An 18,022-nucleotide genomic window follows, 5' to 3' on the forward strand; every position below is an offset into this window, starting at 1 on the left:
GCTATCTTTATAGCCCGACTGTTTTCAGGAGCTTTGATGTCTTTTGATTTTAAGTCCTCGTCCATGTCAAATGTTTTTGCCTGTCTATCTTCTTTTCTTTAAAAAAAATGCAGTTCTGTTATGCATTATTCGTTGAGGCTCCTTCAAAGACAAACTACCAGAGGTCTATCCACCTCTGTGAAACTGTAGGTGCTCACGCGGGGAGGGGTCTTTAGCAGCAGGGGTGACATTAGTAGCCCAGCCTGCTTTTGTGATTATCTCAAGTGTATTTAATTAATCTTTTGGCCCAATGCCTCATTTGTCATAGCAATTCATGAGAATGTTTTAATGTTGCAGTCATTTTTCCCATTCTCAACCTGTCTGATAAAATCAAGAGTCTGACCCCTCCAAGGCCTCAAAGAGGTCAAGAGCTAGATGACAAAAGAGACACTTCAGCCAACTCATTATTTGCATTAAGCCTTGGGAGATGGCAAGACTTTTGATAACAAAGAAATCCATCTCAAGATATAAAGCTTTGCTGGGTTTATTATGCCAAGGAAGTCAGACTTCAGGTGGAAGCTGTATGCATCTGTGAAGGGAGGGAACAGTTTCTCTCATGTACGAGAGTTTTCCAATTTAGCAGATAAGCCACATTGCATTATAAGAATAAAAAAGATATGTCTAAGTTGTCCCCCACTGAACTTAGGGATAGGGAATATGATTCCTTATTAGAATAGTACATCATAACCAAAGTAGTTTGAGCCAGATAATGCACTCCCCACTTCACAACTCTACAAGATTCATGTTTAATTAAGGGCACACTGATATGGATTTCTGCTGAGCACTATCAGTAGTTGTTCTTGTACTATTGTTATAAGAAAAAATATAGTTTGTCTTTAGGGGACTAAAGTCTACCAACTGTAGCTACAAAATGGAAAAAGAACTGTCTCTATTTAGACAATTTGGTGCACAGCAGGGAGGAAAGAGCTGGTTTTGCTTTGTACTTTACAGACTGGTATAACCTCTGAGAAGTTATTCAGGAACATCTGCTTATTGTCAGCTGTAACAATTAACTGGGTTTTTTTTTCCAGAAGTTAAAGCTTAAGTTGACCCCCCTTCCTCAATTCTTTGAAAGATAGTCTGAATCTTATCACATATGGGTTTGAGCAATCTCAAGCCTCAAATATTACAGTAGTCGATCATCAACTATGTGTTGTACTTTAAGTGGTAAATACTGTGCACTCTAGTTACTAAAAAATGAGGAGGAAGAGGAGGAAACCATGGTAGTGTGTAGGGAGGTGTGGACATCTATGGACAAAGAAGTGGACTTTGGCAGCTGAAGCTTCCCATTAACAAGCCAACAATTTGTAGAGATACTTTGCCTGGAAACCAGTGTAACAAACCCATCAAGGTTTTCACAGCTAAGGAGCATCCATTTTTATCGTGTAGCCTGACCTCCTGCCATAACCCCAGACTAGCTTATTTCACCCTGAATTAGCTAACAAAGGGCCCATTTACAGTGTCATTAGCCAAAAGCACTGTTTCTTTTCCCATTCATCCTTTCTAGATTCAGGTCCTGACCTTGGGAAGAGTGTAGGCAAGACTAAAAAGATGCCTTCAATTCCATTTTCATATTGTGAGCCATTTTCATATTAAACACGGGCAAGCATACAGCATGGATAATACTGTGGAAGCAGATACATTTAAAGCTTTGTGATATCAAACTGCCATTACAGCTACTTCCAGGAGGAAAGTGGAGAGTACAGTTCTTTAACTTGTGTATATTATTGTTAACAATCATGTCCCCCTTCCTTTTCTTTTTTCCTAAACATATATGCATTTTAAACATTATAGAGGAATGTGTGGGGAAACAGTTGTCAGATTTTTTGTTTTTAATTCAAAGCCAAGCAAAACTCATCTCAATGAAATAATTTGGAAATTGCAAGGTGTGAGAAATAAGGATAGCAAGTGTTTTTAGTTCTTGCAGAGCTTCGGGAAAAAAATGTATGAGCTGCAAAAAGAACTTTTCTTGGCAGAAGCTGTTGACTAAAAAATGCCCTAGCAATACAGTTTTGGTTGTGCTGCATTAATTTAATTTTGCTTTGCGTGGTTCATGATAAATTGGATAACATACTATTTTGTTAAGAGTTTTCAAATCTAATTGTCTGTTTAAAGAAAATTTGGCTGCCTAAGGCCAAATTTTACGAGTTCAAGGGAACAGGGTTCATCTTATCAATAGCCTATTTAGCACAAACCCCTTTCTACAAAAAACAAAACAAAATGGCTACCATTATTGCTTTTAGAGAAGACAGTCATTAGGATACTTTTTTTTTTTTTTTTTTGCTTTCTAGGTTCCTGGCATTTGGGTCTTACATGAAATTCAAAATCAAACATTCTAATATATAAAGACTGGTTGTTCTAAGAAGCTGTTAGCTATTTATTTAAAAAGAGACACATTTATCACAAATTGCCTTAATTTTACTTCGATGTATCATATAAGCAAGATGTACCTACCATACCTACTTACTCCTGTAAAATCTGTTCCCTTGCAATAAATTGGATATTTCTGAAGGCATGGAGCATAAAAAGCATACCATAATATAGTAAAGAATAGAATCTAAGTCATGAGCTTGGAAATAACTAGTTACTTATAAATAATTCCTTTCCTCGCTAACTATATTAACATCACAATACATTGCACTCAAAACTTAATGGGGTATAACATTATTCCTATTGTGATGTAGCTTTAATCTTTTACAGTTAGAAGTGCTTGACTTCACTTAATGGAGGATATTATGTGGTTCCGATTTTGCCTCCTACCATTGCCTCTTGTTCTGTAGCAGGCAATGACAAGGGGGTGGAGGCAACATGTACATTCTTCCAAAAGCTAGTGGCTCACAACATTCAGTGGTAGATTCTTTAAGAAATTAAGGGAAATGTTTTAATCAATCTTTAATCAATCTAACATATCATATCCAAAACTGAAACTATAATGATAATTACCCTATATATTCATATATAGGTCTAAAAAAGTAAAAAAAAACAGCTCCAAAAACTGGATCAACTTATCTTTGGGTTAGTGTGAGTGCTGTAATTTAATACTTATCACTTTTTCTGAGTAGAGTGGTGAAAGGCAAGAGCTTGGTCTGTCCTGGGAAAACCTTAAAGAAATGCCAACCTTCTTTACTCTCTCCTTCACAGTGCTGCTTCTGGTCTTTATTTAATGCTGGACAAGGAAATAGCAGCAGTGGCCAGGGGTGGCTGCCTCTCTGATGTGGCATTGGTGCTTTCCTCTCTCCCAGGAATAACCTTCGACTTATCCATGGGTCAAGCCAAAATCCATAATTTTAGTCCCAAACCTGCCCTCAACTTATATTTAAGGTCAACTTGGTAGCTACTATAGTATCTACTGATGGGTGGAGGGCTTTATTTGGAATGCATTACTTTTTAAAATAACTTCACTTCGAAAGATGTGAGGTGCTCTGAATCTCATTTTGGATTTGGCAGCTTGAATCATCTTTAAAGATCTCCACTATGATTTAAAAAATGAAATGGCAGCTTTCATTTTAAAGAACCTTTCAAAATGTACAATTGACTCCTCTAACAATATTTGCAAGACTAGACTTGTGTTTTTGTGAGATTTTTGCATTGGGCAAGATCTCTCAGGTTCTGTATCCAGAAGCCCAAGAATAAGGGATGTGTTGATTTTGCTTGTATTTCTCACAAAAGCCATTACAGAATGGAGGAGAAAACCAATCCAGCACCATTAACTCAGAAATAAGAAGCATATTGAGAATCACCTGGTTTACATATAAATGAAAGCCCTACAGGGCTGCTTAATTCTTGAAGCAATTCTGAAATTTTAGAAGTTATGTCTAGGGGTCAGCAAATGGAACCCCTTCAAAACTTGTGTTTTCTTTCCAACCCATATCTCATATCCCATGTTGCTTTAAAGTACCAAATCCTGCCCCCAAATACCTTCTATAAAATACACATAACTATACTAATTTAGCAAATGCATTTAGAATGGCTAAATTCCATAGTTTAGTACATGGCAATATCTGCTAGTGGAACATGACTCTGATGTTTCTGTTCAAACAGAAGCAGCAACTGTCGTGTGGGGAAAGTAATATGAAATATGATATTTTCAGATTATCCTTTTGTTTAAAGTGAGAACAGTCCTTCAGAAGACAGCACCCTCAATTTGACACATCCCATCCAAGCTGGGAAGACTAGGGCCTTAGTTGTGCCTTCCTTTTCGAGTGATGTGTGTCTCTTTTTATTTTTTTATTTTATTTTATTTTATTTTTATTTTTGCAGTGCATAAGTGACTAAGCGACCTTCAGAAATGTTAATCTGAACAAAAGTAAAATGTATACTTGGTTGTTTTGGTTGTTTTGGGGGGAAATATTTTTGAAAAGAAAAAAAATGCTTTGTTAGGAGGAAAACAAGGATCCCCAGATACATGCTTAATAACCTTAGAATATTTAGAAAGATATGTTCTGGTCTAAATTACTCTAAAATTTCTCTTCTGTATGTATGCAAATGCATGCACAGACATTGACTAAGAATAATTGTTGGTGAAAATATAAGTTTCCTGAAATTGTCCAAATTTGGAGTCTACTAAATTCACAGTCTTAAAATAGATACTTATAAGAAGGAATAACTTGTTATAAATGATATAAAACACATAAAGATTCAGAATATCATATTCATATTTCTGCCTTACAAAACAAAAAAAACTGAATTTATACCTTTTACAATTTCCCACTGACAGTGCTTTTTATTCTGTCCCACAGTCATAAAATTTTGGACTTAACACTTGTTATATTGGTTTTCCCCAATGTTACCCATTGAGTTATGATGGACTGTTGTTTCCATCATTCACAGCCACCTTGTACAATGGGTGTACAATGTAAAAATCTAGAGGACACAGGACACCAGGCTGGGGAAGATTGTGTTGTATCAATAAACTGTTTCATTTTTGCAAGCCAGGCCAGTTTTCATGTTGTCCCATAGAGTTTATGTGTTCATTTGTCTGACATCCTAGTTATGCCTATATATGCTGCCCTTAGAGGTTCTTCTTATTTACTAAGAGAAGCAGTCTGTTGAGTCAGTAAACAGAAGCCAAAATCAAATAGCATGTCTTTGGGCAGCTACTTATCTTAGGCTAAAGTCTCCCACTGCCTGCTGCTTTTTCTGCATGTTTACTCTGTGTTTGCCCACAGGAATTTTTGCATGTCTCTTTATTTGAGAGATTCCAAGACCCACGCGCGCGCGCACCTGCCCACTCTGTGCCTTTGAATTTCATAACTCTTGTGAGTAAAAGGCTTTCAATCAAAAGAAAACACAATTTGAACTTTTGTCATCCTTTATGCAGAGTACTTGGTTAGTTTACATGTTCTATCATGTGTGTGTTGATCCGCTTTGCTGTGTCTTGGTCTATTTTGCTGTCTCTTGCATGCATATTTATTTTGCATCAGAAAATGACAAAACCAATAGATTAAATAGATAAAATACATCTCAAAAATGCAGTTTTTACACTTCCCTCTCCCAGTTGTAATCCCTCCAACAACCATCGACCAAACTACAGTTGCTACAACTGTGGCAGCTACCACCACAGAAGCTACCACCACAACCACCACTACAGAAGCAACCACCACCACCGAAGCTCCCACTACTACTGAAGTTGCAACCACTACAGAAGCAACAACCATCACAGAAGCTACAACCACTACAGAAGTTGCTACCATTCCAGCGGTGGTTGCTAGCACTCTAGGTATCACCATAGAGACTTCTGCTACTGTGTTTTCCTCTTTCCTGTATCTTAACAATCTGAGCTATAACTAAATATTTTGATACTTTATGCTTAGCATCAAGGTAGGGGTGTTTTTAAACAATCCAATATGGAGATTTTTCTCAATTCTAGAATGAAAATAAATGTTTGGTTTGTACATTCAGAGACCTACTATGTAACTACGATAAACGTACTTTAATTGTAATCTTCAGAGAGATAGATCTGTCTTAAAAATCAAACATTGCTATGCTGAACAGCTGAGGTCTTAAGTGTGGAAGGGTTGTGACTCTAGTGCCACTATCTGGGTTGAGATCTCCCTAAATCTATTTTTCAGAGATGTTTTATACATACTTAACAACACCAAACACTGAACAAAGCGTACCACAATGGCACTTCAATTATGTTCACACTACTGGATAATCCTCATGGTTCTTATGCAAAATGCCATCTGCTCCACCTATTTATTTATGTACATGCATGACTAAGAATCATGTTTAACTTAAGCCCAAAAGTTATTTATAGCCCTCCAAAGCATACTGAATGTCATTGATAATTTAACTGAGCAACTTCAGTCAGGATTCAAAGAACCTTTCTTGACACGCATGACGTTTTGCAGTTGTTTAACAAGGATTTTTGCTCTGTCAAAAAGTATCTTTTCACTACCTAAATTTCAGAAGTGACATAACAGGCTGTACAGAGGTCTGCTGTCAGAAGGAAGAAACCTTGGAACATGCTTAGAAGTGGCCATGCAGCAGCATACATCCTTGTCCAGTTATGGTAGTTACTAATACAGGAGTAGATGCTGTTTTCTATGCAAATCAGAATAAATCCCAAATGACAGCATTTTGTGGGCATGAATATATATTTCTATGTTGAAATATTTTACATGCAAGAAATATAGTGCTGCACAGATAACATGGTTTTTATACAAAACAACCATGTGTAGATTTTGCATAGAATAAGTCCCGAACTGCAAAAATTCACATCCATTCAGGATTTTTCTTGTCAAAAGCTTTCAACGCTCAAAAATATGTTTTTCATACATTTTTTAATATTTTTGAGTTTTTGTTCCATTCCTACCCAGTGCTAAAGTAATCCAATAATTGTTGATGCAGCACCAGGGGTTTAAAATCTTTAGCTGAAAATGTCTGCAGCCACTTGGATTTCAATGTAATACTTCATGCAATATGGTAGTTATCAATATATAGGTGTACCTCAGTTAACAAAGTAGATGCATTTGGTAGCAGAAGAATAAGCATAGGTTGCTGCACCACATAAAAAAGAAGAGCAGTTCAATATGTTTCAGCAGACCTTTTATACAAACTTCAATGCACAATGAAACAATCAGATCAGGTAAGCCTTGTATAATAAAACAAACATTTTTGACCTTCTAGAGACTATCTGAAGGTTTCCTTCCAAATGCATCCATTGATAACTTTTTTTTCTTTCTCTAGCCTCCATTTTTCTTGTTATTTCTCTTTTTGTGTTTTTTTTAAAAAAAAATATTCTGGATGTAGCTGGTGAGGCAGATCCCTCTTCCCTTTTGTTAGTTGTGGATGCAGCTTGATAAGGGATTCTGGAAGTAGTTGTAGTTTCCTTGTCTGTTGTGGGCAAGCACACACAACTGCAGAATGATCAGCTAGAATAGAATCCCATTCTTTTCCAGTTCAAAAAGACTTTGTTTAAAGAAGCTTCTTTGTCAGAGGCTTTGTTAACTGAGACATGCCTGTACTTTGCATTTGTAAGTCAGCCTTCAGAATCTTTGCATAGTCAGTCTATGGCAGGAGCAAGATATACACCATGATTTTCCTAGTTCAAACATTCACCTTAGGAGGAGAAAGTATATTGCCAATATTCTTCCATACACATTTTTTTCTCTCGAAGTCAAGAAGACTTGAACTGAACCACATGCTATTATTCCTAACATGGATATTCTACCAAATTCTGCCTTAAAAATACTTGGGCAATGAAATTTTCTGACTTAGTTCTGTGCTAGCATGTCTTCTGTTACAAGTGCATCACAACATGGTCATTTTAATAGTTTTCAGTAACTTTATATTCAAAAAGAGATGTTAAAACATATCCCAGTAACTTGATTAAGACTAGTTTAAAAACTTGTACATGCATGGAGTCTCGCTGGACTCAGTGGGAATGCTTGTATGTATTCCAAACAAAGACATTTCAGCCTAGTACCTATCTTGGAACTGTATCTGTTGGTGTAAGAATTTCTCAAAAATGGCTTGCTGCTCAAAATTAATGTTGCATGAATGAGCATGCAGTGCTAATTGACAGATCAAAATAAGAAATGTATAGGCATTTAAAATGAAACTTTTATTGTTTGGAATAGAAATTGCTTATTGTAGCAATCCACAAAAATGATTGAGGGGGGATTCTAAGTGCTCATCTGCACCAAGTCGAATTCAAGACTGTTGTTCAAACATCCAGAGAACACACTTGTTCCCCTGGGGCAGCATGCATCTCACCTCCATGTTGCCACCGCTGCCACTCCCTCCTGGCTACTGACATTAGAACAGTGTGCCCATGGGTATCTTGTTCTGCTGTTGGCATGGCCAGGAAGAAAGGGAGGGGATTGCCTGGTTGCATAGGCACCTCTGCCAACTGCTTCCTTCATTTATACTAGTTGGCCAGCAGAGGCACCCACGATGGCCAGAGGTTCACACAGAGATCTATGGGCAGCTGGGAAAGGGGGCTGATGTCCAGTCTGGACAGCAGATTGGGCTGAGTTAAATCTGATCCAGGTGTCCAGATCACCTCAAACCATGGGATACTCCAGATTTTTCAGCAAACTTAAAGGTTTCCACTAACTTTGCCCAAGGCAGGGCATAGTCAGATGAGACCAAAACAAACAAACAAAAAGGGTTGTCGAAGGCTTTCATGGCTAAAATCACTGGGTTGTTATGCATTTCCTGGGCTGTATGGCAATGTTCCAAAAGCTTACCTCACAACCTCTGAGGATGCCTGCCATAGATGTGTGTGAAACGTCAGGAAAGAATGCCTAGAAAATGCACAACAACCCAAAAAAGGGATACTCACTAGAAGTAGTTGTGGGCCATGAACATAGCCAGGCCTCCATTCATGGTGAATTTGCTAGTGCAGATAAGCCCTGAGTTACTTTGTACAGTGACTGTGTTTATTGTTGAAGAATATGCCCTCATTACAAAGAAAGATTGGGCATGTCCATATTCTACAACAATGGTTCTCAACCTGGGGTCCCCATATTTATTTATTTATTTGGCCTTCAACTACCAGAAATCCTAACAGCTGGTAAACTGGCTGGGATTTCTGGGAGTTGTAGGCCAAAAATATCTGGGAACCCCAGGTTGAGAACCACTGTTCTACAATAAACCAGGCACCTACAAGAGCTGTGGTGAATTTTAGACAATAAGTAAGTTAGTATACATATTACATATGCTCGATCACTCCTGTTTGCAGTAGGAATGGCTAAACAAACCATGAAATGAAATTCTATTATTTATTTGGCATGTTGTGCAAAGCTGGGCACAACTACTCTGATTTGTTTCTTCTTGGGGAAAAACTCCTCAGAATCTTCTATTTGTTTAAGGTTTCTTTGTGGGGTTGATCTGTGTTAGTTGAGAGAGGAGCAAACTAGAGTGGCAACTATTACTGAATTCACATGACACTGTAAACTATAGAGCAAAGCTGTCTCATATAGTTAGTCTGAAACTAGATATAACAAGGAGAATATTATAAAGTATTCCTTGTTGACAAATTAGGTTCCCGTAGATCTTTAGTATGCTATACAGTTTTTCCCATTGAGTGTTTATAACTGACATCATATACCATGCATATTTACTCAAGTGTAGTTCTTACTAAATTCAGCAGCACTTTCTTCCAGATAGTTTAGTAATCTATAATAGAAACTTTGTGCTATTGCAGTGGTTCCCAACCTTTGGTCCTCCAGTTGTTTTGGACTTCAACTCCAGAAATCCCATCTAGCTTAGCAGTTGTTAGGAATTGTGAAAGCTGAAGTCCAAAAACACCTGAAGAACCATGAGTTGGGAACCACTGTGCAAATATGTCAACAACTATTAAGCTGATTTTGCCACACAAAAGATTGTATTAAGAACAGTTAATTCAGTCACTTTGTGTATTCTTTATAAAATACAGACATAAAAGATAATATCACTTTTCACCCAGTTTGCCTATGACTAAGACATAAAGAAATACACATTGAAGTCTGCTGAATTTCTCTTTAGTTTGGTGCAATGTTGAAAAATTCTTTTATGTTTAATCAATCTTCCTATGTAGGCAAACTATCTGGAGATGCAGCATCTAAACTCTTAATGGCTTAGGAATCAGCAATATGAAAGGATTTCAAGCATTGGGACTATATTATAATTTATTTCAGCACTTCAGTGTTACAATGTTACCCATATGGTATCCAATGCAAACCCTGGCTTTTTGTAGCAAACAATCAACAGGCTGGGTTCTAAAACTGTAGTGGTAATTCTTGCTATATGTTTGCTATATTATTCAGACCTCTCTCAGTTGAGCTCTTCAGTACTTAAACGTATGTTCCCTCAGGACAAATATGTTCTCTCATAAAGGCATTCATCTCGGGAATGGAAGTGCACAGCCCACGTTTGTCCAGGCTTGGGTTCCTACCTCCTTTCAGCTGTGTGAACTATCAGAAATTAGCTAAAGCACTCCTGGTCGTCACACTGAATTAGCCCTTCTGAACACCCAGTTTTCATGTCATCTGAATATGCATGATATTTGGTCATGTTCTGTTCCTCAGAGATAGGAAACATCAAAGAGAGAGGTATGGAATTGGGATAACAGAACCTACTGAGAAAGGGGTCTAAGAAAGAAGCAATCTCCTAGACAGGAAATCAGTATGGGGACATGACTTTCTGCATTACATAGCAAGGAATCAGGAACTGCCCTGACGCAGTCTGACTTTATGATTGGCAAAGAAAAATGCCCATTTTCCAGACATTTTTAAAATGCGCATCACGTCCCAAATTGCTCACATTACAAAATGATTATGGAGAGGTTTGAGCAGGAATGTAATACTTGCTTTTAAGTTTTGTTTTTTATAAAAAAAAACCAGATCTGATAAAAGAGAGGTTTATAAATAAGCTTGATATTTTAAAAGGACACAGAAATGAAAGCAGAAAAAGGTACCTCTCAATACTAAAGTGGCATTCCATTTGAAGTTGCAGCACAAGGTTTTTCATAATGAATTTCACAAAGTGATAGAGATACAGCTGAAGAATCCAGAATCTGGTGTATACTACATTTGGTGTTTCTTTGTATGTATTTTGACTCTCCTGTTCCTGAAAGAAAGAAGTTAATTGATGTATTATTGGAATACCTCTTTTTAAATACATAATCTCATTTACTAACCTCTGTTCTAACCTGTTCACCAGCTGGTGTTGGAAAGCGTTTCATCTGGGATGTAAAAGCTTCACCTAACAGTAACTGGGCAAACATCACCTGGAACCACACCTTTGATCCTGATACTGAGTTTGTGGTTGAGTATATCAACAGTAAGCATTGGGAGCACATGAATGCTGCGGGGTCCTTAATGCCACCAGAGAGCCTGCCATCTCTCAGAGGTTTAATGGACCTTTCATGCAATGTTAATTATAGTGTAACTGAGCCTGCTGCTTAATTTGTGCATGGATGTTGCTTGGGGGGATGAGGAAAGCATGGTGTTTAATATAGCTTTCAAATTACATTGGAATTGTATTCTGTGTTGCTGTCCTCAGTGCAATTTAACTTTGAATGGTGGTTTCAGGTCAGTGCATCCAATAAGACCTACCTCCATTTTAAAACCAGGCTAATTGAGTTTGCGATGGCTGCATAGCTTCACTGAATGAAATTGCTATAAAGCAGATATCTAGCAATCTAGAGATCTAGCTGTAACAGCAGGATTTGGTTAATGAACAATAATAATGGTGTTTATGGACTGGGATCCCCAAAAAACCAAACAGATATAATCATTGTGTAGAAGAATTATTGTGTTTCAGTAAGAAATGATTAAATTGATCAAATCTAAACATCTACCTCCTGTACGGCTGATTTACTGGACTTAAATCAGAGAAAATATGCAGTGTTGAAGTACTGAAGTGCTGTATATATACTTTTAAAATAGTGCTATCTGGCTTTATGGGTCATTTAAATATATGTCCTAAGTCTTGTAGTTTGCTGAAGCAAATCATATCCTATACATTAGGCGGGGGAAAGCAACAGCTATTTGGAGAATTGTCATGCCAGTGTTTTAGTAATACTGTGGAGGATCCATGTACAGGCCAAACTGCCTATTGTTGAAAAATATGGTCTCTTTCTTTCACTGGAATATACTGATAAAGAAGGTTTGTGATTGCCTTTATAGACTCCAGTGATTTTAAATTCCTAGTCCTGATGTTCTCGTAAACTTAGCCACCACTATCAAATGTGTTTCTAGGGATTGAAAATCCAGTAGTTCTGTTGCATCTTAGAGAGTTGTTGTGTTACTCTGTTACAGAAAAACAACAACAAAGAGTCTTTTAAAGGATTGACAACTTTTATTTGATGTAAGCTTCATGGGATATAGCCTACCTGCATCTGAGGAAGTGCGCCACAATCCATGAGAGACTGCACCGAATAAAACTTGCTCGTCTTTAAGATGTTTTAAGCCTTTGTTGTTGTTTTTCCTGTGACAGTGCATATTAAGGTTTCTGTGCCTGCTAATTTTCTATGGTTATGCTGATGCTTCATCCAGAAAATTAAAACTACCCCATGGGTGTGGGAGGTTGATATCCTGCATTTACAAACAATGCCTATTTATGTGCTTTAAGTGTGAAAGATTTTAACTATGTACTTGTAATATAATGTAATATTCTGATTTTCCTGCATGTTTTTCATTATGGTCAGAAGTTACTTCCCCTCCCCTTTGCCCTTTGAAAAATGTTGCTGATTTTAAACCACCAAGGGCACTTCTAATCTACCGTAAGAGAGCTGCTGGAAGAATTGTTGTCAATGATTTCACACATTTGGCACTTTAAGACTGTATCAGGATTGCAGCACTCAATCTCTCATTTTCCAGATAAAGTGTTTCCTAGAAAAGGTGGTGCAGAAATGCCTTTTCTTTCTTGTAGTCTCTTCAGTGCGTTCTTGGTTTTGTGTGAAATCACCGAACCAGGAGTGTGAGACTCTTCCATCTGGTCACAGCCTAAGGTTATCGAAACAAGTGCTCAATTAGGTTAGTTAAACGATGCCTAAAACAACCACTTCCCTTTAAACAGGCTGATTGAGCTGATTCAAAAAGCTTTTGTACACCAACCCATGAACAAATGCATCCTGGTGTCAGTGATCCTGGATGTTCACCCTGCTGATACCAACCCCTTTTGTAGTCATGTTGTTGACATCTGCAAGAACAGATGTTACCTCAGTAGCCCTAACCTGGTTTTGATAGGAATTTGTGGACAAGGTTAATCTCTGCTTTTCCTGGTAGCTGCCTTTGATGTGAAGTTTCTGTTTCTCAGGTAACAAAACTGTGAAATCTTACCTTGCTAAAACCTATGCGGAACTGGTTGACCTGACTCCTGGGGAGAAGTACATGGTGCGGGTTTTTGTCAAAGGGAACGATACAATCAGCTCGAATGTAACCTTTGAGACAAGTGCAGGTGAGATGGGGCTCAGCCTCACTGTCTGCTCCATTTTGGAGGTGCATCCCATCCCAAGCTTTGCTGCTTGTTTCATGCTACTGCGTCAGGTGGAAGAATTCAGGCTTGCATGGAGAAATCATCGCCTCTCCTTCACTGGCATTGTATACTCTGCCCTTATTATACAGCTGCCAAACTGAGATGCATCATCTTCACTGAAGGTGTTTTGACTATCTTCTGCTTGCTAAAAATATCTTAATATAGCTTTCTTACGCAACAGGTTTGCTTTTTTGGAATGAGAAGACATATAACAAGGGCAGAACCATATGACTTTTTATTTCAGCGTCAAAATAAGGAATGTACTTTCTGTTGCTATTTGTGCTTGTGTTTTTGTTCGTGTGTGTGTATCTGTGCTGCTCATAGTCATGATACCAGCTGTTGCATGAGCACATGCAATAATATGGCTGAATTTATATCTGGTACTTATTAAAGTGAAGAGTAAAGTTAATATCAAATGATAGATTTGTCTGTAGATATATGTAGCATGTGCATACCACCAAACAAAGTCATAAGTAGTAACATTGTCTTCTATCATCTTTGTGTGTTCCCATATAGTTTGGGGTGTGTGGATTTTTCTTTGAAGTTGTCATTATTTATTCCCACATCTGCATCAACCATACTACAGTCAATAATGCTGACCAATGTTGTCTGTATTCTAGTGTATTTTGTGTTGTTCCCCCAGGTTTCATCATACATGAATTGTGATAGGGGTCAGGGGCAAAAAAAAAAATACCATTGTGTTGCTCTTCTGTCTAGTATGAACTGATAACGTATTATTGAAATGTTACAGAGCTACCTCTGCTTTATTGAAAGCTTCATGTTTGTTCCTTCATTATAAAAAAAGAAAGGGAACAAATAATTATAGCATCATCTTAGAAAACTAATTAAAAGGCAGTAAGTTAATACTCCAGCTAAAATACATATGAAGCAATAAAAATTCTCAAAACCTGCAAGCAGGGGGCTTTTAATCAACATTGGAATGTGTCTTTGTTGAATTGGATTTACTTGTGAGAAATCATTAGAATAGAATCTTGGCAGCGAAGAAAAGCATTTCTAAATGGAATTATGATATACTAAGTACTACATAGGACCTATGTTTTGCTTCCCTTTCCAGGTAGCTGCAAAAAGTAGTGCCTTTGTCATCTTAATATGGAAGCAGTCTGAAATTAACACGTCCAGTAGACTCTCAGTTAACCAGAACTAAGTAATTAAAATTGCATACTGAATTCACAAATACAGTAATTCTGTGTTGCATGAAGTTAAGTTCATCTTTAATTCTTATTTTGTTCATAATTACTGTATTTCAATTCAATATCAAGTCAATACAGAGTTTATAATATCATTTATAATAGGCCTGTTTTTAATAGTAACTCTCAAGCAAGCAGAAACTACATTTATCTGGCATGTACTGTAGGTGCCAGTTAACTGAGAGACTACAATATTAGTGTATATGTCATATTTTTAGACCTTCATTTTCAGGTTTTCTGGGAATACGCAATCAGCTCAGATAATAATTAAAGTTAAGAAAACATCATCATATTTAATTTATTATGCTTAATCTCAGTTCCCTTTGAGGAAGCAGATCATGAGAGAGAGGTGAATGCTTGACATCTATTCTGAATAGTACGTCAGTAAAATAATGGGTTTTTTAATCATTTAGAAAACTAATCTAATTAAACCAACTTTTAGAATATAAAATTACGTTTATGGTGGAATTTAAAAAGAGTTGGAGAAAAATAGTCTGACTGAAAATGTATGAGTGCACAGGAAAAATTTATACATTATGTGCTTGACTACAGTACAAAGCAAGCATACGCAAGCCCAGTCAACTTTCATTTTAATTTGGGCAGAAATTAATTTTAAAATAAAGAAAAAACACTAGAGAAGAAGATGTAGGCTAGTTGAAATAATGAAATCTTAAGACATTAATAAGAGAAAAACAATCTTCCCTAAAAAAAAGGGGGGGGGAAACAAGATGAAGATGTGAGCAAAAGGACATTTGGTGGGGGTTAAAATATATCTGAAAACTAGAAGAATACCTATTAAAAATAAATAGGAGTCTGGAGAATTTGAAGATAACTTTCAAATTTAGTTAGGAAGACATGAAAGTTAATGAAGAAAAAAATCAATTCAGAGAAACAGATTAGTATTCGTATGAAAGAAAAAGTACGGTGAGCAGCAGAACTGGAAACTGGAGCAGTTAGTGGGGGCTATGAAAACTAACTGAAAGAGTATCACAGGAATTGCACTTGGGAAAAGTAAGAAAATGACCCTAAATATAGACAGAATCAGTAGTAAAACTGTGTTTGACAATCTTTAAGAACAGAAAATGGCAGGAGATAGCTCATGAAGACATTTGAGAAGAAAAATTGTAAAAATAAAATGCTTGGGTCTTCTAGGGCAGGACAAGTGTTTTGGGAGGGGTCTTCGGCAGTCTTCTGTCTCTCCTGGACTGCCCTTTGTTAGGAGAAAGACAAGGGGGGAAATTATCTCAAGGATCAACCGTTTGGCATTTTAAAAGGTTATAGGGATCCTTTCCACTACTCACCTTTAAAATTATTTCTTTTTCCAAAGCTAGAGTTTGACCTCTGACCACATCTGCTTTTGTTTAGTGGATCTTTTGTCAGTCTTGTTGTTACTATATTTGGGGTATCATTTTCTAAATACTAATGTACAGAATAGAGGACTTTCTTCTCATTATCCTAGATGGTGGCTTAGAACCAAAAATATCTGACACTCTAGTTGCCAATTTTGTGATAGATTGCTTAAATACCCTGTAGGCACTTGAACCCATCTGATTTTGGAAGCTAAGCAGGGGAAGCCTGAGCCTAGTTAATAGTTGGATTATCTGGTATTTTAGCTTATATTTCAGAGGAAAGCAATTGCAAACTGCCTGTGAATGTACAAAAGTATAAAATTCATAGGGTCACCATAAATCAACCACTGACTTGAAGATAACTACATGTCCCTTCGTACATGAACCTTGACTTATACTTCTTGGACTGAAGTTTAAAATTATAGTAGTACTATGTATAATACCTTATTCTGACTTTTTATTTATTTGCTTACTTTATACCCCACCTTTCTCCCGGTGGGGACTCAAGGCAGGCATCCCACATTTTGGTCACAGTTAAATTTTCATCTCACAACAACAGAAATTACCAGGAAATAACACAGCCCTTCCTTGCTGTAGTCTCAATATATTACTCTTTGTACATTTCACCTTGACATAGTTTCAGTATGTTGGACCAATCTTAGTAGAAACACTATTCCAAAATGGTGTTGAAGATGTGTATTTCAGCAATTGGATATGGGCAGTTATGTATTTTTGCTGAAAACTGCTTGAAGATGCTTGCCCTGTGAAATCCATATAGACATTTGCAGGCAGCATAGCTCCTGTAATATGCAATACATGTATATTTAATGAATTCTGTTGTCTGTTTTGATTTAAATTTTAAAATTACATGAAGATTTCTGATTTCCATTATTATGTGTAAGAAACATTCACTCATTTTCAACCATTATGAGAATTTTAATTCCCATTTATAATGTCTTGGGAAAAACAACTGAATAAGTGGTAGCTAACAATTTTTATGAACTCTTAGAGAAATATATCACTTCATCATGGCACGGATTTGGTGCTTCTTCCTGACGGAAACTTTTTTTTCTCCTGTAAGCATGAAGTTCAGCTTTTTTATAACTTTTAATCAAATCTTGTTTGAACAACTTACAGAACCACTCCATGCCTAGTCATAGCTGCTTTCCACATGAGTTTGATCATGACTAGAGAATTAACTTCAGGGCACAGTGTTTCAGCAATTCCCATTATACTGCATCAAGATATTTCAGTTCTCTACTTACTAGAAAACTGAAAAATGTTTGTAAAGTGAAAGTGAGCAGACATGCTCCTCCAGAAGTTTTTCATTTGCAGCTCTTATTATTGCCAGCTAACATAGCTAATGGTAAGGGATTATAATAGTAGTTCGACCTTTAGAAGGTCAGTGTTGCTCATCTTTGCTTGAAAGGATTCAGTTCTCTTGCTACATATGCTGCCTTCCACAAGCAGGCGTTCAAGCTGCATGTCATGAGGGATACCATCCTTTAGTGTGCAACTTAAACAGGAAAGGCCAAAATACCAGTACTATATTTCTTGAAATTATATGCCCCGTTCCTCCAAAAGGTTTTATATAAAAATGTAGTGAGATATCTTTCCCTTGCTACTCTCACTTCCCTTCTTTTGAGAAAGGAGGAAAGAATTTTCCCCTGTGTACCAAAAAGAAGACACTTAAGCTGAGAGATACATATATTCCCGATGTGTTGTCTGCACAAAAAGTCTCAACTTGCCCATATATTGCAGGAGTTTTTCATTACACAGTGACTAAGACTTCCAGGATATATTTTTTATTCCTCTGATGTTTCCCAGAAGATTGTCTGAGCTGCACTGTTTCAGTGGCTTCATTTCACTTTGCGACGCCTCTTTTCTCTTCATCCTTTTTCCTCCTCACTGGGTGCCTCTGATGTGACAGATCAGAGTTAGCCAGCCCCATCATGT

General features: G+C 37.0%; 1 protein-coding gene across 22 annotated transcripts in view; it reads left to right on the forward strand.

The window, feature by feature from the left end:
• nfasc (neurofascin) overlaps positions 1-18,022 on the forward strand; it is a 250,239-nt gene that overhangs the window by 206,535 nt on the left and 25,682 nt on the right. For 10 of the 22 annotated variants that reach the window (XM_062978542.1, XM_062978538.1, XM_062978537.1 and 7 more), the window contains 3 exons: positions 5,537-5,758; positions 11,191-11,379; positions 13,291-13,431. The exons of 7 other annotated variants lie outside the window; for them this stretch is intronic. In XM_062978542.1, coding sequence (XP_062834612.1) covers positions 5,537-5,758; positions 11,191-11,379; positions 13,291-13,431 — 552 coding nt within the window. The remainder of the gene's footprint in view (positions 1-5,536; positions 5,759-11,190; positions 11,380-13,290; positions 13,432-18,022) is intronic. 5 more of the 22 variants (XM_062978543.1, XM_062978544.1, XM_062978552.1 and 2 more) reach the window with 2 other exon arrangements.

Source organism: Anolis carolinensis, chromosome 4 (assembly GCF_035594765.1).
Source record: "Anolis carolinensis isolate JA03-04 chromosome 4, rAnoCar3.1.pri, whole genome shotgun sequence".
In the NCBI taxonomy this organism is placed as follows: domain Eukaryota; kingdom Metazoa; phylum Chordata; class Lepidosauria; order Squamata; family Dactyloidae; genus Anolis; species Anolis carolinensis.